Source organism: Xyrauchen texanus, chromosome 22 (assembly GCF_025860055.1).
Source record: "Xyrauchen texanus isolate HMW12.3.18 chromosome 22, RBS_HiC_50CHRs, whole genome shotgun sequence".
Lineage (NCBI taxonomy): Eukaryota > Metazoa > Chordata > Actinopteri > Cypriniformes > Catostomidae > Xyrauchen > Xyrauchen texanus.
This window is the reverse complement of record NC_068297.1, coordinates 15,717,218-15,739,788: the sequence shown is the minus strand read 5'-3', so window position 1 is coordinate 15,739,788 and position 22,571 is coordinate 15,717,218. Positions and strand designations below refer to the sequence as shown.

Sequence of the window (22,571 nt, the reverse complement as noted above, 5' to 3'; positions counted from 1 at the left end):
CGCCTAGTCCAATAGAATTACACCTTCACCGCCGGACCGCATGCGCATTCGAGATACAAAATAAAAGTCTATTTGTGTATAAAGATAAAATATATCGCCTTGCCGCTATGCAGTGCAACACAAAAAGGCATATAACTGAAAAATATATAGATACATTTAAAATAAGAACGCGTCTTCATCATGGAAAGACATTTGTACATACTTTGAAATTTCAGAGAAAGCGCTTCAGAATTCTTCGTTGTGCTTCATTGTGCGGTTTTATGCTCTTATCTAGATTGGTGAAAGATTAACTGCAGTGGCATCAAAATACATGAGAGCGCATCATCCTGAGCGTTCAGATCAGCTGCTTATATGGGATTATTAAAGACTGAGGTAAATTATCAGAAGACTGGGTATATATGTTGATTTTCTATCACTGTATCTGTGCCAAGTTTGGGGAAACGCATCAAAACACCAGGCACTGTGACTGACTCATCACCAGAGATACTGCTGAAGAATGTTAATCAGGAAAGAAGGTGAAGAGGCCGAAACCAAAGCGGTTTTCTGTTTATTAACATGCTATACATTCGATATTGTGGCTGCTGGCCATAAAAGTACTACATTTGGGATGCTGCTCGGGCTTAGAGGAATTTGATTTGTTATCACCATCACATGAGACTCTATCAACCATCATCATCTTGTGCTGTGTTTTGGCTATTGCATTGGGAAATGACAATTCTTGCTGACAAACTTAGGTCTTTGAGTTCAAAAATTGTTGTATTTCCAAATGCATTTAAGATGAGACATTACTGACAATTTATTCTATTGATGGGCTCATGCATTTGCCTGTGGAAAAATACCTTTTACATTAATTGTCTCAAATGTATCCCTCTTAAAACTATTGCAGGTATTCTGTAAAGTGCAGAGAATGCTGATGAGGATGGTGAGAAGGAAGAGGATGAGAGGAATTGTCACATCACTGGTTTCTGCATAAGAAGGGTAAAAACTCACTCAATCTCAATAGTGAGACCTCATGGACCACAGAGCTCAAAGAGACAAGAGCAGGGCCAGCTACTTTGGAAATGTTAAGAACAGGTAAGGCTCTGAATCCATACGAGAAACTTTGCTTTGCTGTGTTTAAATTAATTAACACCCATTTTGTAGGTCATTCTCATAGATATTCCTGTGTCATTTTGTCTTTAGACTGGGTTCAAAATTGCCGGCTGGGATTACGCAGCCTCCATGCTTCATTACTGCTTCTTGTTCCGTCGGAGTTCAGGGTGCACAGGGAAAGAGTGTCAGACAGGAGTGTGTCAAAGGACAGCACCAAATTCGAAACCCTAAACTAAGACAGTACTATCTAAAGGGTATGTGAATGACCTGATGCGTATTTATGAGCAATGTACACAGGATATCTTTACTCTGTGTCTCTGCTGATTGCAGGACACATAGCCACGCACTTAGTCCACATAGTCCTCCCTGTCATGTCTTCCTTGTTGTCCGCCCGTGTTCCACTGTCTCTGTGAAAACTACACTTCCCCTCTTCCCGTCGTTTCCGGCCCTGTCTGCGTGTTATTGTCCGCACCTGTCTGTCATTTTGTCATTACCGTGTCTCTTTATTTAAACCCCGCTGTTTTCCCTTCCCGTTGTCATGTGTTGACGTTTCATGTTTTCGCTTATGTCGTCTCTGACTCTCTCTCTCTGTTCGTGTTCCCTGCCAGTTTGTCTGTTCTTCCGAGGTTACCCTTGAGTCATTTCAGGTTTACCCTACCCTCTGTGGATGTGCGCTGCCCAGTCACTCCTGCACCCCTCCTGTGTTCCAGCCTGTATTTTAATTTCCTTTTCCCATCGTGGACCTTTTACTTTGTTCCTGAGTTTGTTTATTTTTTGTTCTTATTCAATAAAACCACACTTGGATCCTAACCACTTGTCTGCCTCCTCCTGTCCCACACAAGTCATTAACAGAACGCACGACCCCCCCCCATGGATCCAGCGGTTTTACGCGCCAGATACCACCTGCTCTGCCTGAAGCAAGAGGAACGTCCGATTGATGCCCACGTCCGCGACTTCCTTGGACTTGCGACTGTCGTGGACTTCCCGGACTCCTCCCTTGTGGTCTTCTTCAGGAACAACCTGAGTGGCCGGCTGAAGGAGCGGCTGCCGCCGGCATCACGCGGCTGGACTCTCCGCGACTTCCTGGAGGTGACCTTACTGTTGTGCGGCTCATCGCTCACTGTGGGCCATGCTGAGAAGGACCCTACCTCTCCACCCACTATGGAGACCCTTCAGCCATCCCAGGCTCTCCCTGTCACGCCTGCCCCGGTCAGCGAGCTAGAGTCCACGTCTGCCCCGGTCTACAGACCCTCGTCAGCCACGGTCAGCGAGCCTGAGCCCTTGTCAGCCACGGCCAGCGAGCCTGAAGCCACGCCGACCAGGAACAGCGTTCCAGCATCGCCATTCGCATCAGCCCGGAGGCAGAGGAGAAGGGGAAAGGCCTCTACTCTCCAGCCTCCGGCTGCCGCAGCCCCATGCCCCAAACCCCCCGTGGCCCTGCCCTCAGCACCCAGCGAACCCAAGCCAGTCCATACCACGGTCAACCAGCCAGTGCCTGTCGCCTCAGAGGTCAGTGAGCCAGTGCCTGTCGCCTCGGCCATCAGTGAGCCAGCGCCTGTAGCCTCGACCGTCCCTGAGCCAGCGCCTGTAACCTCGACCATCCCAGAGCCAGTGCCAGTAGCCATGACCGTCCAAGAGCCAGCGCCAGTAGCCATGACCATCCAAGAGCCAGCGCCAGTAGACAGGACCGTCCAAGAGCCAGCGCCAGTAGCCAGTACCGTCCAAAAGCCAGCGCCAGTGGTCGTGCCCGTCCTAGAGCCAGCGCCCCACGAGCCCTCCAGGACTCCGCCTCTCGAGTCTCACAGGACTCCCCCTCTCGAGCCTCCCAGGGCTCCGCCTCTCAAGTCTCTCGAGTCTTCCAGGGCTCCTCCTCTCGAGCCTCCCAGGGCTCCGCCTCTCGAGTCTTCGAGGGCTCCTCCTCCCGAGTCTTCCAGGGCTCCGTCTCTCAAGTCTTCCGAGCCTTCTAGAGCTCCGCCTCTCCAGTCTCTCGAGCCTCCCAGGGCTCCTCCTCCCGAGCCTCCCAGGGCTCCTCCTCTCGAGCCTTCCAGGGATCCGCCTCTCAAGCCTCTCGAGCCTTGCTAGAGCTCCCTCAAGCCTCTCCTAGGCTCCTCCTCTCGAGCCTTCCAGGGCTCCGCCTCCCAAGTCTCTCGAGCCTTCCAGGGCTCCGCCTCTCAAGTCTCTCGAGCCTCCCAGGGCTCCTCCTCTCGAGCCTTCCAGGGCTCCACCTCTCAACCCTCTCGAGCCTTCCAGGGCTCCACCTCTCAAGTCTCTCGAGCCTCCTAGGGCTCCTCCTCTCGAGCCTTCCAGGGCTCCGTCTCTCGAGCCTCTCATGGACTCAGCCTCTCCAGCTCGCCTCTCGAGCCTCCTCGGCTCAGCCTCCCAGGGCTCTGCCTCCCGAGCCTCCCACGGCTCCGCCTCCCGAGCCTCCACCTGCTCGAGCCTCCCGCGGCACCGCCTCCAGAGCCTCCTCTAGAGGCCCCTACGGCGCCACCTTCCTCGGCTCCACCTTCTAAGCCTTCCAGCTCACCGCCTGAAGAGCCTCCTATGGCGCCACCTCCCTCGGCTCCGCCGCTAGAGCCACTCCCGGCTCCGCCTCCAAAGATTCCCTCAGCCTCACCTCCGACGCCTCCTAGGTGCTTCCCGGCTCGGCCTCCGAAGCCTCCCTCGGCTCCGCCTCCGACGCCTTCCCCAGCTCCGCCTCTCCCGGCTCGGCCTCCGAAGCCTCCCTCGGCTCCGCCTCCGGCGCCTTCCCCAGCTCCGCCTCCTGAGCCATCCTCGGCTTTGCCCCCTGAGCACTCCTTGGCGCCGCCTCACAAGTCCTCTACGGCTCTGCCTTCGAAGTCCTCCTTGGCCCCGCCTACCACGGCTCCGCCTCCTGAGCCTCCCTCGGCTCCGCCTCCTGAGCCCCCCTCGGCCCTGCCTACGCTTCCTTCGGCTCCGCCTCCCAAGTCCTCCTTGGCTCCGCCTCACACAGCTCCGCCAGCCTCTGTCCTGCGGCCACCTCCCAGGTCTCCTGTACCGGCCCCTGCCCAGAGACCAGCTCCCAGGCCACCCAAACCAGCTCCTGCCCCATGGCCCGCTCCCAGACCTCCTAATCTGAATCTGGTGCTCACCTCGTGGCCAGCTCCCGAGCCCCCCAGGCCTATCCCCACATTGTGGCCGCCTTTCAGGCCTCCTGAACCTGCCCCTGCCCGGTTGATGCCCCCCAGGCCGCCGGACCCGGTCCCCTTCGCACACCCCCATAGACTGCTTGCCTGCCCTCTCGGCCTCCCTGGTCTGCTTGTCTACCCTCTCGACCTCCCTGGTCTGCCTGCCTCCCGTGGACTGCCTAATTGCCCCCTTGGCCTGTCTCAGCACCCCTTGCACCCCCGTGAACTGTCTCTGTGCCTCTTGTTTCCCCCCTGGTCTGTCTGTTTTCCCCCCAGTCTACCCCCTCTCTCCTGGGTTCTTCATTCCGTTTTATTATTTCTCTTGTTTATTTTAGGACCGTCTGGAATCCGGTCCTTTTGAGGGGGGATTATGTTACGGTCTCGCTCGCCTGCACCGTGTTTCGTGTCATCTGCAGCGTGTTTCATGTCGTCGGCACCGTGCTTTGTGTCGTCTGCCCCGTGTTTTCTGTTTCACCCGTCACTAGTCACTTTCCATGTCACGCTCCCTTGTTGTCCGCCCCGTGTTTTCGGTTTTACCGTTCACGCTCCCTGTTATGTCTTCCTTGTTGTCCGCCCGTGTTCCACTGTTTCTGTGAAAACTACACTTCCCCTCTTCCCATCGTTTCCGGCCCTGTCTGCGTGTTATTGTCCGCACCTGTCTGTCATTTTGTCATTACCGTGTCTCTTTATTTAAACCCCGCTGTTTTCCCTTCCCGTTTCATGTTTTCGCTTATTTCGTTTCTGACTCTCTCTCTCTGTTCGTGTTCCCTGCCAGTTTGTCTGTTCTTCCGAGGTTACCCTTCCGTTGTTTCAGGTTTACCCTACCCTCTGTGGATGTGCACTGCCCAGTCACTCCTGCACCCCTCCTGTGTTCCAGCCTGTATTTTAGTTTCCTTTTCCCATCGTGGACCTTTTACTTTGTTCCTGAGTTTGTTTATTTTTTTGTTCTTATTCAATAAAACCGCACTTGGATCCTAACCACTCGTCTGCCTCCTCGTGTCCCACACAAGTCATAACACCTTATTACAGGAACAATCCCCCTGGAGCAACCTGGAGTTAAGTGCCTTGCTCAAGGACACAATGGTGGTGACTGTGGGGATCGAACCATTAAGCAAGCTTAATGTGCTTCAGTGTGTTTGTAGTTTACACAACTGTGTCATTGAACCTCAGTAATCTTTTATCACCATATACAGTACACATCTTGTGTCTGAGAGAAGCAAACACATTTTGTTTACACTATAACTTAAAGGGATACTTCACCCAAAAATGTAATATCATAATTTACTCACCCTCATGCCATTCCAGATGTGTATGGCTTTCTTTCTTCACCTTTAATCTCTGAAGGTCCATACAATGCAAGTGAATGGTGATCTGACCTTTGTGGCTCCAAAAATCACATGTAGGAAACATAAAAGTAATCAAATGACTCCAGTGTTTAAATCAATATCTTTAGAAGCAATAAACAGTAATATGGGTGGGTGAGAACCATAACCATATTTAAGTCATTTTTTACTCTAAATCTCCACTTTCAGATGTGAAAGTGAAACTAAACAGGAACCACATGTGACTTTCAGAAGTGGAGATTTATAGGGGAAAAAATGTCTCTGTTTCTCACCCACACCTATTATATTGCATCTGAAGATATGGATTTAACTACTGGAATCTTATGGATTACATTTATGTATCCTTTATGTGATTTTTGGAGCAACAAAGGTCACCATTCACTTGCATTGTATGGACCTACAGAGCTGAGATATTCTTCTAAAAAAGATTGGTTTGTGTTCTTTAGAAGAAAGTAAGTCATGCACATCTGGTATGGCATGAGTGTGAGTAAATGAGTGCATTTTAATTTTTGAGTGAAATCTCCCTTTAAGCAGGAGTCAACTGCAAGTAACTTATTTCTAAGTGTTTGGCATTTTACTTTAACAGAGGTAGCGTACCCAACTGAAGTTCCAACGAAGACTTTGGGGTCATGCAGAAACGATGAACATGGCGTAAGTGAAGCTTACTTATTCACACACTCCTCCTCATTCCTGATAATAGCTTCCATAAATTTAACTGCCAACATGTTTCATCATAACTAAGTTACTGTAATCCACTGATGACTTAAGTACAAAGGTTACTGAAACACCCCAGTCTGTCAAGTAAGCTTTTAAACATTTGTAAAGAAACTATTTGATTTTCACATGAATGGATATTTCAAGGAGAATACGGAAACTTTACAACAAATAGAAAGGGAGATTATCAGCTGCCAAGACTTTGGTAACTAACAATAATTAATATGTAGTTAAGACAGTAGCATTGGTTGATGACTTAATGCTTTTTTATGATTTCATAATTGTTGCTTGATTGCATCTTTTTTATTTATATAAGCATGATTTCCTTTTTTAGGGCTCATCTCTCTCTCTCTCTCTCTCTCTCTCTCTCTCTTTCTCTCTCTCTCTCATTCAATCACAAAGGGGCATGGTATAAGAAAATCCAGCAATTAAAGTCCAAAAAATAACTCCAGGTTCAGTTTAGAGCACTTGATGCCTCTGTCCGTGTCTGAATAATGTTTCTTCTCTCATGTAACTTTGGCTTGTCAGCACAGAACTTTAAACACTCGTCAGCTCTGGATCTCTGTGCCTTAATTAGACTTTTCTGCCATTTGCAAACAAACTCACTTTAAATATGTGATGTATACCGGGTTTAACAGTTTCAACTCTAGAGGAGAAATTATTTTTAAAATGCTGAATGGATTTGCCTTTGGTTAAAAGTTAAGACTTTTAAGGTTAATAGTTAAAACTCTATGCAAATCATTAGATGCCAGTATATGAAAAACAGACCACTCTGGATTTGTGATTTGCATTTTATCCACAAATATTTGCATGCCTGAAGGTTGTCATCTCTTGCAAAGAAGCAGGAAAAGTATAAATTAGAGTTTGGAAGGTTAGATATTACAGTGTTTATTGAGAGTTTATTGATTTGTGTAACAATCATGGAACATAAAGGAACTCCACCCTTAATTTTATGGAAAGAACAATGAGATCAGAAAGGGAGGTCCGCATTGTTTTTGCTGAGGTTTTTTATCGTGGTGTGCCAAATGTTCTTTTAATTTTGCACATTAGATTATATGTGTTTTTAGTAACATTTTAGATCTGTAAAGTACTAAATAAGAACATATTTCATGCTTTATTAAAGGAATTTGTCTTGACTTAAGTGAAGTGACAGATTCACACAGATACAACAGTGTACAGTTTCGTGTCTCTGTTTAGCGTCTCTCACACTCAACATCATTGAGGTTAACACTTCCTACACTCTCTGTGTTTATGCTTCAGTTTTGGTGTGTATTTAGAGTTATAAATGTCTTCTCTAAAATAAAGTAGCTCTTCATTTATGATCAGTTCGTTCATATGCATAAGAAGTATTGATCAGAATAACCTGTTTACTAAAATACACAGGGAGAGTAAAACTGCAAATGGTATGAAAATGATCTGTGCATAGGAAGTGGCATGCTCCCAGTAACAATATGTCCTATGATCCTATTTGCATTATAGGTTCATATGATTGGCTCAGAGTTTCTGGCTGCTGTGGCTCTGTCCAATGTCACTGGGCCATGATTAAGAAAATGAGGGGATGCACAGCAGTGAGTAAGAAGGGAAGTGAAACAATGCGTTGTCTGAATGACTATGTCTCTCCTTGTGCAACGCTTCAAACAGATACCAAAGATCAAGGCCTCATCTTCTACAGAAATGGCCTTTGAGGCAGGCCCAGGACAAGAGCACAGCCTTGATCCTACAGCGGGAACTGCGACTCTTATGTCCGTTTCAACAGATGTGGAGTATGACAAGCTGATGGTGAGAGAGTGTGTTAGAGGGGATGTGTGTTTAGAGACTCTTAAAGCATAGGTGTGTTAACTATAGTGAACATCCAGACAAAAGCTCATTAAATAAAAGGGTAGCAGGATTTTGTGATGTTAGGGAAACTGAATTTACGCAGTACAGAACACAGTGAAACACAATGGATTATTTTCTGCTGCCTTGTGTGACATTTGTTCATCTCTCTTAGGATGTGGAGGCGGTACCTTTACCTGATGGAAAAGTGTGTTTATTGGCTCTCCCATATGAATGTTCTCAGGGGGAGGGGCCAGCAGGCATGCCTTGCCTAAAACTATTTTCTCGTTACATTACAGATAGAAAGGTGAGACTGATTTAAAGGGATAGTTAACCGAAAAATGTAAATTCTCTTATCATTTACAAACCTTCATGCCATCCCAGATGTGCATGACTTTCTCTCTTTAGCAGAACACAAACAAAGATTTTTAGAAGAATATCTCAGCTCTGTAGGTCCATACAATGCAAGTGAATGGTGATCAGACCTTTGTAGCTCCAAAAATCACATAAAGGGAACCTAAAAGTAATCCATAAGACTCCAGTGTTAAAATTTTTTTTTCAGAAGCGATATAATAGGTGTGGGTAAGAAACAGATAAAAATGTAGGCCCTTTTTTACTCTAAAGCTTCACTTTAACTTTCAGATGTGAAAGTGAATCTAAACAGGCACCGCATGTGACTTTCAAGTGTAAAAGTGAAAGTGGAGATTTAGAGTAAAAAAGGACTCTCCTACACCTATTATTTAGCTTCTGAAGATATTGATTCAACCACTGAATTTTATGGATTACTTCTATGATTCTTTTAAGTGATTTTTGGAGCTACAAAGGTCTGATCATCATTCACTTGCATTGTATGAACCTACAGAGCTGAAAAAACTTAAAAATCTGAATTTGTGTTCTGCTGAAGAAAGAAAGTCATACACATCCTGTTTAGCATGAGGGTGAGTAATTGATGAGATAATTGTCATTTTTGCATGAACTATCCCTTTAATACAGGTTCCAAAAACCTGCCAATTGCAAATGAATTGAGAATTTATTCATGCCATAAATATTTTTTACAGTCCACAAAACTGTATATTGTATTATCATTATTATTATATTATTAAACAAGCAGCATCATATACAGGAATATGAGGAATGTGAGGAATATTCCACATTGTGTTCCAACATAGAATTCTGTAAAAAATTTGAAATTCTAGAGAAACATTTGATGCTACATTTTTTCTTAAGTAAAGTTGTTAGAAGACATGCAATTTTTTATGAAGTTGCCGGTCCACTGTCAAGTTATTTACTTGCCAAAGATAATTTTTACTTCTATTTGCCATGTATAGGTTATCTGATTATTTAGGACATATGTCCAGCAGCCTCTCAGTAACTTCAATATTTTCCTACAAATTTTCAACCATTTTGACAGTTTTACTATAAATTCCAAACTAGCCATATAGTTTTTTACATCAATATCAAGCAGCATTATAAAAGCCCAAGTCTTTTTGTGCTGATTTTTCATTCTGCCTGTCTCACTAGGGTGTGGTCTTTGGGATATTGCTGGTGACATCCAATAAGATCTTCTTTGACCCTCAGAAGTGCCAACCACTTGTGCGGGAGAATGGCTGGGAGGAGTATGTGTTCTCCTGCTTTGTGGACGATCTCACATCAGTGTCCTTCTACAAGGACATCTCTCACGTTCACTTCAACAAGACCTCACACAGGTGCTTTCTGCTGTACTTTTTTATGCTGCCCAGTATAGGTGATGATTTTTTGTAAGAGATCTGAGAGTTTAGCCAGATCCTTTTCCACTCTACTCTTAATCACAATTGGAATATGAGAGCACAGAAAGAGGAGTTTAGTTTTGTAAATAACGTAATAAACAACTCAAATGTTTTGTCAATGGAGAGATTCAGCCTTCCCATTATAACTCCCTTAAACCTTTTTCTTTCAGATATATCAGTTGTAAGCCATCAAAGAGCAAAATACACAGCCAGAGACAAAACCAAACCAAGTGCAGCTCCCATCAGTCAGCGACAGACACAGTTCCTGCTCCTGAGTCCTGTGTTTCGCATGATCTGCCAGCGGCTCTTGGTGCGATTGCTGAGAAAGGTGAAGATCCTGGTGACATGGCTGAGGCTGAGACACAGCTTACTTTGGAGTCTGGAGGAATGCTAACTGCTGCTGCGGCCACCTTCTGTTGTGGAGGACCAGACAGTGTTCACAGAGGAAACACTAAATATGAACACATGGACAGTACCAAACCCCAGTCATGTTTGGATAGACAGTTGTTAGGTAATCTAAAACTTTTTTCAACAACTTTGCCTTGGGCTTGGGGACTGAGAACCTTTTTTCATTTAGAACAATGCAATTTATTTGCCTTTTTCCAATCTTATTTTTAACATAATGAGTACAAATAAAAGCAAGACTTTCTCTCTCTCTCTCGCTCTCTTTCTTATTGAATTCACTCAATTATCTCTTTCTTTGCTCATCAGGCCTTGGTACTACTACATTAAGTAGTGGTACAGCCAGATCTCTGATGTTTGTTAAAATTCGCCAGAAACAGCAGCATGCGAAAAGAAGGTCTTTCACTAAACCGAAAAGCCATTCTAGAGATGTCTGGTTCACCATGCAGCAAGACAGGTACTTCTGCTTTACCTGTCAGTCTGCTTGGTGAAATGAACATCAAGACACAGCTTATTTGAATGTATAATAATGTGGTTCTGTTATACTACTATAAAAGCAGCTTTATCTCACTCTCTTGTTTCATCTCTCTGTTTCTGTCTCTCATTTTGTACTGTAGTTCAGACGAGCTGTATGCTTACCTGAGCCAGCATCGGCCAGACCTGTGCATTCTGGAGAGAGGTGAGGAGGATGAAGCAGAGAGGGATGAAGAGGATTTTGTGCTCCTGGATGAAGAGGAGCAGGAAGAAGAGGAGGGGTCTCTAAGAGAAGGCTGGGCCGGGGAGGATTGGGAGGTCAGTCCTTTACTAAAATATATGGATTGGAAAAACAAATTAGGAGAATGACACCAAAGGAGAAGGAATGGGGAGGAATGGTGTGTTTTGGTTTGACGTGTGTATGTACTACCTGATGTTGTATGATTTTGTCAGTGTGAATGAATCTGAAAGAAATTAAGAGAATTTGAACAAATGAATGGTAATTTTGAAAAATATGTTTTAAATGATTCCTGTATAAACCTGTTTTATTCTACATGAAGCACAAACACAGTAGTCAGGGTTGTCTCTTTTTTCTTTCAATGAGCAGTCAAAACCCAACAAAACCACCCCAATACATGTTGCCAAATATGCCACAGATTTTAAAGTCTAATAACAGATTTTTTTTAAAGTGCACATTATACAAAGCTCTTTACAGTCCTTTTAGGCCTATTTGTGACTCAATTGTCCTGTTGTGTTTTTTGCATACCTTGTTATTTGCAACAGAGGCTGTTGACACAAGGATCATTAGAACAAAGTCCTTTTAAGGCAAGAATTAAGCTTGCAAAGCCAAGAGCACAGCCTAGGAAAGCTGTAAATTGGTCTGTTCGTCTGATGGAAATAATCAGTGACATTCAGATTCTTCTGCTTAAAATCAGAATACTGTCAGCTCTGTTTTGAGCTAGAGCATGTCCCACTGTTGGAAAACTTTTAGTTTTAGTACTACCTTTTGTGTTATTTACTGACAATGCATAAAACCTTCGTTAGACTATGAAGGTGTGGAAGGCAAAAGGTCAAACCCTATTATGCAGAGGCTGTAGGCCTATGTAGGGATGACAGGAAATGTCTCCATCAACTTTCAGAAAATCGGTAAAAATGCCCCGACCAACATTTGGGAAACCGTTAGAAATTTAACAACCGGTAAACATTTTGGATTATCGTCTGTATCGCGGCTATGCATAACCGCTACCACGTGGCAAGAAATGTGCACTTCATTCTATTCACGTAATATGCATGCAGTGCACATTCTGTCATAGAAGTGGAGGATGAAGACGGAGTGGCTTCAGATGAGACTGAGAGAACTGAAGAGACAGGGTTTTTCAGGTACTGACCATTTTTTGGCGGCTGCCCAATCTAAATTTCAGCCTGCTGAAGCAAATTCAATGACATTTGTCTCGTGTTTTGAATATTCTTCTCATCAGTTACAAGCAGCTGTGTTTCACGTGATTTTCACATGTGCTATCTCTGAAGCATGAAAGTGCATGCGAGTCCCAGAGGCTTTCAGATTGGGCTTCACTGACACTTGCGCTATTCAACCCGGTTTCTCTCTATTGTGGCACAAAATTCAAATATTACGTGATCCGTTTGAAGTTTTTTTTACCTTAAACGCTATGGAGGAAGTCAAACATCTCAAAAGGCAAGAGAGCCTGACATTCTCACCAACACTTAAGAAGAGGAAAACAGCTTAAACTATGTGTCATGCGCCAACAATTATGTGTCATCTGTCATGCAGATTTTTTAAACTACACATAATCACCCTTAATAAAATTCTGTTCGAATGATGTTAGATCCATGTTTTCTTTCAGGTATTCAAATATTCTCTACAGAGATGACTTAAATCATTAAGAGTGAAGTGTTTTATAATAATAATACTAGCCAACAACATCAGACTGAAATGTGAAATTTAGCCACTTTTTGAATACCACTAATGGGTTTTTATTTTTTACTCTGTTTGTCAAGTTCCAAAAGAAGAGAAAATTACATAAGAGGAAGTAGTTTTCATTTATAAAGTATTTATTGCAATAACTGGATTTTTCAAAAATAGGCATTACAATATGGTTATTTAATATATAATCCAATTTTTATAGATTTTCTTGTTTAATTGAACTATATCATGATATATATCGTTATCGTGATATTAAATTAGTGATATCGTGATATAAGATTTTGGACATATCGCCCACCCCTAACATGGGCGGATTTACATTGGTATCTTATGTCTATCTTATGTTGAAAGTAATAGATTTAAGCAAGCATACTGTTCTTGTACAAATGTTTCTTATCCAAGTCAAAAACGTCCTGAGTTTCGAAGGCAGCTCAGTCGAGGATTCTGCTTTTTCAGACGGTAAGCGTCCTCTTGAGGAAGACACCTTAAAATTTGAACGATTGTGTCAGAGGTGCAGGATTTTAAGATGCTAGTATAACAACCAGTACATTTTTTATTTTGCACATTGGAGAAGAACATCAGGATAGATTGGAAAATAATTTTTTTTCAATAAAATAAAGCAAGCTAAACCTAAAGCCTAATTTGTTCAAGAGGCCAACTTTTTCAGATTGAAATGGAAGTACATATAAATAAGCAATATGAGAAAAGATTATGTGGAAGTGAGGGACTTGGAAAGCAGAAAGTGGGGGAAAATGTAATTCCTCCATTTGCAACATAATTTGATTATCTTGTCATTTTGCACATGTAAATTGTTAATTTACCATTTGTTTAGATTTCCATTTGTTTATTGCTGGATAATACATTTTACAGAATGTCTCTTGAAGTCCCTTGGATATCATTTTCTCGAGGTAGATGTTCTTGGAAAAAGATAACATTTGATTTTGATCCATTTATCTCAGGTTTATCACATATCTCTGTCATATTATCCAAGTTTATTGCATATAAAATGTTTCCACCTAACCGTGCAGCCCTAGTGGTCAGTTCTTAATTTGTTTATTCTTTAGAAATTCTTTAAAACAAAAAAGACTAAAAATGTCATATAGTGAGGCAGATAAATATGTAGTGGGACTTGTTATATGAGGTAATAATGTGTCACGTTCCTGTGTTGTCTGCCCTATGTTGTCACGTTCCTGTGTTATCTGCCCTATGTTCTCTGTTTCACCTATCACGTTTATGTCATGTTTCCGTGTTGTCTGCTCCGTGTTTTCCGTTTCACCCGTCACCGATCTCGTTCCATGTCACGTTTTCCCTGTTGTCCGCCCTGAGTCTCACTGTCCGTGTGTAAAACTACAATTCCCACAATTCCTGGCCTCTCTCACTGCCTGCACTCTTCATTGTTCTCACCTGTGTCTCGTTTAGTCTTCAGTGTGTTTGTGTATTTAACCCTGTTTGTTTCTCCTTTGCCCTGTTGGTCTTTGATGTATGTGGATGCCTGTTACCCGTGCCTTCTGTCTTGGTTTATTCCCCGGTACCCCCTCTGTAAGCCTTCTGTGTTTTGTTAACCCTTTGTAAGCCTCCGTGTTTTGTTTTACCTTTTCCCCTCGTGGATGTTTCCTTTGTTCTGGTTTTGTCTTATTGGTTTTCACCTTTGTTAAATAAAGCCCTGCACGTAGATCCTTGCCTCACGTCTGCCTTCATCCACTATCGTGACATAATGTTATAATATTTTATAAAATAATTTTCTTTTCTCCAACATTTTGAATATTGTCTTTGCAATATGTCCCTACAAACTTTCAAACCAAACCGACGCCCATGCTAGTGGAAATGAATTTGATTAGTCAGATTTTTTGTCACTTTCAAATAAATAAATTTCTGAACCCTTTTAAATATCATATGAATGAGCATGAACTAACCTAGCGCTATAGCATGATAATGAGCTGGTTTGATTTGCTACCATAGACTACTTGTACTCTGTCAGAGAGAGAGACACTTGTTAAGTCTGTTGTAATGTGTTTGTGAAGTTGGATATTCTGCATAGATTTTTTAAAGGGAGAAAGAAAAACTTTTGAATAACATTTCCATCCACATTTTTGTCTGCCCTTTGATCCTTCCTTGCACAACATTATTTGAGTCTAATATATGGGATATGTCAAGCCTTGAAACCGCTGGAACAGTTTAAAAGTAGTCTATGGCCCTTTTCAAATTTCAAAATTTGGAATATGAAAGTAGACTATTGCAGGGTGAACTTCTATCAAATTTTCTCCTGAATGCAGAAGTGCCCAATGAAGCCTGTTTTTGTTTTGCGGTCTCCAGTGTTTTTTCACTCACATCAGGGGTATGTTCTTCGCGAAGAATATTATGTCTATCAAATAAAAAGTTAAAATTGCCTATTAAACATGTGGCTTCATAGTGCCAGTACTTTACAGAGTCACAATGACCGTCTTCTGACAGTCCCTCACCTGTCAAAGTTTAAGGAGTAAGTAGACATGAAGCTATGGCCTGAGGTTATGTTGATATCAGATACTACTTAGAGTTGTTATAAACCTTATTCACAGCAGGGCCATATTTGATTTTTCAAATTTTTCAATGGGCTGTACTGAAGTATAAAGTGATTTTGATTCGTTCCACAGACAAACATTGCAAAAAATACTGTAACAAGTAAAGGATGGGCAAGGAGGAAGCTGGGACTAGCTTGACAAACACATAGACATTTAATAAACACTTCAGTGTATAACAAAACAAAAACATGCACAGATACATATGAACATAAAACACAAACTCACAGACAGGAGTCGTACATCTCCCTCTCTCCCGTCTGCCGCTGTCTCCTCTCTTTAATACTCCCGCAACCCTTAACTGGAATGCAAGACTAGTGTGGCACACAGGTGGAACTCATTCACTACTTATCATCCCGGCCTCACTCTCACTGACCAGACGCTGCTCTGCCCTGCTCGCCACATACCCCCATTGCCAAACTAAGTTCGGGGAATTCTCTGGCCTGTGACCTACTTCCCCCCCATTCCTAGGGAGGTAGTGCTGGCACGTCAGGATGGTCTTCGGGTCCGACCCGCACGTGCCTGGGAGTGGGAACAGGACGAGAGGAGATGGGCTCGCCGGCCCCGGTCATGCCATCAACTGGCCCTCAGCTTGCTGTACTGCTTCTGTCCGCGATGCCGGGTGATGGCACTGGAACGCTCAGCTGTCCCTTTCGGTTCCCGGTTGGCACAGTGCTCCAGCGCCACCAGATCAAGCACTCCCTCGGCATCACAATCCTCAGTCAGCAGCCAGGACTCCTTGACGGCACATCCTTCTGGCAGAACAGTCAACATAAACTTTAATGGCATAAACTCAACTTAAAACAACATAAAACAAATAGATGCACATGCACACACACACACACACACACACACACAGCGGCCATGTCTCTCTCTCTCTCTCTCTCTCTCTCTCGCTGTCTTGAACTGGCATCTCCAGCTCCCCTTTATCTCTTTCTACTGCTGATTAGTTGACTCGGTGCCGGCCATGCACCCTCACAGCCTGGTCACGCCCTCCTCCTCGTCATACTCCTCCCCTGCCCGATTCAGGTCGGGGCACCATCTGGACTAGCCTACTCCCCTGCCATCTCTGGAGGGGAGACGCTGCCTCCTGGGAAACTGGGGAGAGATGAGACGAGGGAAAGGGCAAACAGGAGAGCGAGGGAGAAAAACATGCCCGCCGGTCCCCAGACATGCCGTCACCTGGTCCTCAGCCACTCCTCCGGCCTCTGGCGGATGGCAGCGGCTCCTCCGTCTCTCGGCGACGACTCCTTCCTCTCCTGGCGGATGGTCGTGACTCCTCCCCTGGCGGTCTGCAGCTGCAAGGACTACACTCCTTCCCGGGTGTCGGCACCAATGTAACGTGTAATGATGGGCAAGGAGGAAGCTGGGACCGGCTTGACAAACACAAAGACATTTAATAAACACTTTTCAGTGTATAAGAAAACAAAAACACGCACTGCTTTTCATCCAGCTACATATGAACATAAAAACACACTCACAGAAAGGCTTCGTGCATCTCTCTCTCTCCAGTCTGTCTCTTCTCCATAAATATTCCCGCCACCTCTCACCACTTATCTTCCTGGCCTCGCTCTGTCCAGACGCTGCTCTGCCCAGCTCACCACAAATACCTTTCCAAGAACATTCAGTTGACAAAAAGTCCAAACAACATGAGTTTTTCAGCATGCTGCTTTTGTACTATGCATTCCATTGAAGAGATGGCAAGTCTATCCCTCACAGACTCATTTCCATTATCATCAAAAAATCAAAGATGGCGCTACTGTGAGGTCAATATGTGAGGTTATAAAAATAATGTGTATATGTAAATAAATATGTTTATAAAAGAGTGTGTATATGCACATGTTTATATTAGGGTACTGTATGTACATATGTTAAAAGTATTTTTTAAGCATATTTTAGTAAATAACAATTTGTCTAGTACCACTTATTAGATACTAAATAAAAACAGTAATACTAAACTGGATTTTGTTTATTTTTAATATAAAGCTTCTTTAGTCTATGTAAAAATAATTCAAATGTTACGTTACAAAATGAACTCCGAGGTCAATATATAGGACATGTTCTATTTTTACATGGTAAGGTCAAATCAAGTTTATTTGGGAATTCATTGTTTATCGAAAATTGCATATTCAGTTTATTATGGAGAAAACCTGCACCAGAACAACTTCACACAAGCCACCAACAACAAATAAAACTTAACTGGGATTGAATCAAAGAATTAGAAGAAAGTACACTTTGTTGTGGTGTGATGTGATCTAAATTTTATTGAAAATAAAAAGAGCCAGTGGATTAAAACTTACTGAGTGCACAGTAATTGTTACCCTAGCCGATATGGCAATCATCTCTGGATTATTGTGAATGCGGCATCACTCAAAAGCAGAAGTTTTCAGTTACCTATGCCATTGTAGAACTGTGCTATTCAAAGTCATCCATGAATAGTTCTAGTAAACTAAATTTCCCAATAACGGGACTTACCGATATGATCTCAACACGTTGGCCCCCATGAGGCAACTATGTCAATGTAAAATAAAACATCTCTTAGATGAATTCACTGGGTACAACTGGGGTCTTCATCTTGTGTAAGTGTACATTATTTTAAACAATATTGTTTTTATAATACTATCCATTTCTCTGTGTAAAACTTTTTAATGGGGAAAATAGCTGAGACCTCTAAGGAGACAGTTCTATGTTGTCTGAAACACAACATTGTTAAAAAGTGTGCAAATGTGTTAATGTTTAAAAACACTGCTGTTTCTTTAAATGTAGATAGTTCATATGTGTGTGTTTGCATGTGTATTGGTTAGTGAATCATACACATGCTCTTCCTGTTCAGATTGTGTCAGTGGAGGAGAGTAGGCCGATAGCTTCTGTCTCAATTGAACCAGATGGTCTGAATCACATACTGAACCAGAGTGTCATACTGGATGCCCAACAAGTCAGAGAGGTCTGCACACATTCAACCCAGGAAAATAAAGACAGTGACTGGAGTTTATTGTATGAAGATATTTATCCTGTGTCCTCTCTCAGATCTCTCGAGAGTTGCCTCCACGGACGATCGGACACACGTGGCAGCTGTCGTACAGCACGGACAAACATGGGGCCAGTCTCAAGACTCTCTACAGGAAACTCCGCACCATAGAGTCACCTGTGCTGATTCTCATTAAGGATCATAACCAGCAGGTCATACATTATTTCTACAGCTCTGATCGCAGTAGATATTTAAAGGTCAGAGGTGCCTACACTTGATTCATTTTGGTTGAAGTCAGTTGTTTTGCTCTTTTTAACGTATTTTGGTTAGTTGTTTGAGTGGTTTTGTCTTCGTCTCAGGTTTTTGGGAGCATGCTCTCACATCCACTGCATCCTAGCGATGCCTTTTACGGCACTGGAGAGACCTTCTTGTTTCTGTCTTACCCTCGCTTTAAGGTAAATTCCAATGAAGACACATTTTATCATATTCCAATTCATTGGTATTGAGGGAAACAAACAGGCATGTGTGAAATCGTGAGATCAGATTGAATTAATATTGAATGGAAGTTATTTTAAAGGAATATTCTAGGTTAAATAGAAGTCATAGGGTTAGTTCACCCAAAAATAAAAATTCTCTCATGCCATCCCAGATGTGTATGACTTTTTCTTCTGCTGAACACAAACGAAGATTTTTTGATGAATTTCTCAGCTCTGTAGTTCCGTACAATGCAAGTGAATAGATGCCAAAATTTTGAAGCTCCAAAATCTACAAACATAAAAGTATTCTAGATGACTCTGGTGGTTAAATCCATACCTTCTGAAGTGATATGATAGGTTTGGGTGAGAAACAAATCAATATTGAAGTCATTTTTTACTATAAATTCTCCTCCCTGCTCAGTCAATCTCCACTTCACTTTCACATTCTCCTGTTTTTGGTGATTCGCATTCTTTGTGCATATCCATATCTATAACTACTGGCAGGGTGGGACTTAAATATTGATCTTTTTCTCACCCACTCCTATCATATCGTGTCTGAACATATGGATTAAACCACTGGAGTTGTATGGATTAATTTTATGCTCCCTTTATGTGGATTTTGAAGCTTCAAATTTTGTTTTGCACCCTTGCATTGTAAGGACCGACAGAGCTGAAATATTCTTATAAAAATCTTAATTTTTGTTCTGCAGAAGAAAGAAAGTCATACACATCTGGGATGCCAAGAGTGTGAGTAAATCATGAGAGATTTTTCATTTTTTGGTGCGCTATCCCTTTAAGATCAATCAGCAGCATTTGTCGCATGATGTTGATTATCACAAAAATTGGTTTTTACTTGCCCCTAATTTTCTTAAAAGAAAAAAAGAAAAATCTGGGTTACAGTGAGACACTTACAGTGGAAGTAAATGGGGCCAATCTGTAAACTTTAAAATACTCACTGTTTCAAAAGTATAGCCACAAGACGTAAACAAGCGTGTTAACATGATTTTAGTTTGATAAAATTGCTCACTAACCTTTTCTGTGTATCAGATTGTACAACTTTATTGCCATGATGACTTAACGCTTGAAATTCCAGGACCCAAAAGCAACCATAAAAATGCCGATTTAAACAACCTTACAGCTCAAATGATTTTAACAGAAGAATTAATATAAGTGCTTTTATAAAATGATAAGCTTCCTTTTTTTAAAGAAAAAATACATTTTTGTTAATCAACATGCAACAGCCACAAATGCTTTCAATTGAGCTTAACTTATATTAAGCCCGGAATATTTTTTTAAACCACAATGACTTTTGACTCCACATTTGATCTTCCCTGCTATTCTGTTTCCTTCCAGTGCTTTCGCTGGACTGGAGAGAACTCTTTCTTCATCAAAGGAGACTTGGACTCTTTTGCCATTGGAGGAGGAAGGTACAGGATGATGCCTGTATGCATCACATACACATGCATGTGTAGATTCATATTAATAGTCAGTCTTTAAGATGCCTGTATGATGCTTTCTGTGGTATGAGAATGTTTGACATCAGAAGCTTATAAATATTCTGTCTGAAGTCCGTCTAAAGGGGGCTGGGTCCCATGTCTAATGTAGAGTGGCATATTTCTTATTCAAGAATTTATATTGCAAATTTGGTTCACAAAAGCAATCTTGATTTTTCTTGTGCTCTATTTTTTTGCCCCAGTGGTCACTTTGGGCTGTGGGTGGACGAGAGGTTGTATTTTGGCAGAAGTAGTCCATGTTTCACCTTTAATAACTGCAGCTTGTCTGAGACCAGTGACTTCACGATTCTGGAGTTGGAGGCCTGGACATTCGGATGACCCAACAAATGCTGTAAATAATCCAAAAACATCATGATTTAGCTGACAATATGGCCATTAAGACTGAAGGGAAAGAAACGTAACATACACTTTAACATGCTGCATGAACAGTGAATATTCTGCCTGAAGGTTTGTAAATGGAAGCGTTTTATGTAGATTGATGGAAGCTCAATGTACTTATCATCTTACTACCATGATAAAGAAAACCTTCTGTTTGTCTCCAGTGTGGGAGACAAGCTGTCCAAATGACAGAAGATTATGTGTACTCTTCTGAGCAGCACATGTTTTTATTAGTAAGATTGATAGTGCCATCTGGCGGTATACATATTTACTGCAGCTCTGGTTACAGTGTCCATATTTAAGTAATGAGGAACCTTTAATATCCATGTTAATTGCCTGTAAGTAGGCATGTCCCGATACTGTTATTGGGTCCGATACCGTGCTCATGTACGGGTACTCGTAAAAATGCTCTGATACCAAAAACTGATACCGTCTGATGGACACATGTCATTACATAAAAATTCAGCCCACAAATGAATATCACGTTATGTCCTAGTGAGATTATTTAACCGCAAAAGTTGTGATTTAATGAGATAAATACTGTATATAGTTTGCATGTAATTCAAATGTGAGTGCTTGTGAATTTGTGGAGACAGTGTTGTGCTGATGCCGGCTGCTTATACCTTTTCAAGCTCCTCCTTGGCTTATACAGGGAAAACACTGTCATGAGCATTGCTTTGTTTGTAGCAGATGACAGCAAACATAGCACAAATTCACTTAGTAGCGCAAGGCACATACAGAGTACATACTTATTTAATTAAACAGTCTTTTATGGTTTTAATAATCACTTTGAGTCACATAGCAACTGGCTTTTCCAGAGTGGGAAGCTGCCATTATAATGTCAGTGCTCTTCAAGGAGCTCTAAAATGCCCGAGCTTCTTGGTCAAGACAACACAGAAGCTCCATCAAAATAAAGCTAAATTTATAGGAAAATTCTGGTAATATTCATTAAAAAAAATGATATTCACTGTAATACTACTATTAATAATAAATCAGTAGTAATTGTGTTATACTTAAGCAGCATCTCACAGCTGTGTTGCTCTGTTATGCAGCACTTTATTTGACAAAATATAACTCCAATGTTGTATTTTGTATTGTGATGTGAGGTTCTGTATATAAGCACTTAATTTGGAGAAAAACAAATAAAAAATACAATAATATTTTGCAAATTAATGGTTATGTTTTTATTTGGATAAAGATTTTTGATGATAAAATACCAAAAATGAGTACCAGAGTACCAAAAATGATGTACTGATACTCCTACTCGTTCTCAAAAAAATGTTATTGGGACATCCCTACCTATAAGTGCAGGATCAACTATATTAAGTGTCATAAACACTGTTAGTTGAATTAGTTTATAACCACAGCTGCACTTTTACACATGGAAAATGTTTCTCATTACTAAAAACCAAACCAAGACAAAAAAATGTAATAACTAACCACACATAAACCCCTTAGTTGCATGAGAGAGAGGGACTTATTTGATTCCATATCTTTTTTATTTTCTTAGACATCCACATAGTCTTGTTTGCTTGTGGATGGGTATGTAACCTGATGCCTTTTACTGTAAATAACTATTATATTAATAAAAGCATCAGTTCAAAGTTATCTGTATAGCACATTCTCATTAAAACAAATAAAAATTATAGTGTCATACATGACTAATGCAATATTTATGCATGTGAAAATGATGTCACTATCCAATCTACAAGTTATCTTTAACTTAATAAAATATCTTATCAATAAAAGTAACACTTCGTTTTATTTAAAAAAAAAACAATGTATTTATTTAACATGTACAGAATACATTAAACTGCAGTCACAGGGGTGTTATTTCATACATAATCGTTGCAGAAATGAGAGACTTCAGTAACAAATCTATTGCACCAGTAAATACTATGCCCATTTGTGTTATACATCTAGTGTTCCTTCCTATTTCTATTTAAATATGGTAGTTAAAAATCATGTCAGAGAGTTTAGCAT

At 41.8% G+C, this 22,571-nt stretch overlaps 1 protein-coding gene across 3 annotated transcripts; it reads left to right on the top strand.

Moving 5' to 3' along the window:
* Nucleotides 1–122: 122 nt before the first annotated feature.
* Nucleotides 123–22,444, top strand: LOC127662385 (nuclear receptor coactivator 7-like). 3 transcript variants are annotated; one of them, XM_052153528.1, is made up of 15 exons: nucleotides 123–372; nucleotides 887–1,074; nucleotides 1,183–1,346; nucleotides 6,171–6,235; nucleotides 7,940–8,077; nucleotides 8,289–8,420; nucleotides 9,635–9,819; nucleotides 10,050–10,390; nucleotides 10,591–10,738; nucleotides 10,899–11,073; nucleotides 18,086–18,196; nucleotides 18,280–18,432; nucleotides 18,580–18,675; nucleotides 20,050–20,123; nucleotides 20,393–22,444. In XM_052153528.1, exons 2-15 carry the CDS (start codon nucleotides 1,013–1,015, stop codon nucleotides 20,526–20,528), a joined length of 1,980 nt encoding a protein of 659 aa, XP_052009488.1. In that variant the 5' UTR covers nucleotides 123–372; nucleotides 887–1,012; the 3' UTR covers nucleotides 20,529–22,444. The 3 variants fall into 3 exon arrangements, with proteins under 3 accessions (XP_052009488.1, XP_052009487.1, XP_052009489.1); XM_052153527.1 differs by having other exon boundaries at nucleotides 123–515; XM_052153529.1 differs by lacking the exons at nucleotides 123–372; nucleotides 887–1,074 and having other exon boundaries at nucleotides 1,295–1,346; nucleotides 7,778–8,077.
* Nucleotides 22,445–22,571: the final 127 nt, after the last annotated feature.

Bases quoted from the DNA above. Each gene is read 5' to 3' on its own strand.
- LOC127662385 (XM_052153528.1), top strand. From the start codon at position 1,013: ATGGACCACAGAGCTCAAAGAGACAAGAGCAGGGCCAGCTACTTTGGA. The intron at 18,197-18,279 runs GTCTGCACACAT...GTCCTCTCTCAG, and splicing joins ATGCCCAACAAGTCAGAGAG to ATCTCTCGAGAGTTGCCTCC. The intron at 18,676-20,049 runs GTAAATTCCAAT...GTTTCCTTCCAG, and splicing joins TGTCTTACCCTCGCTTTAAG to TGCTTTCGCTGGACTGGAGA.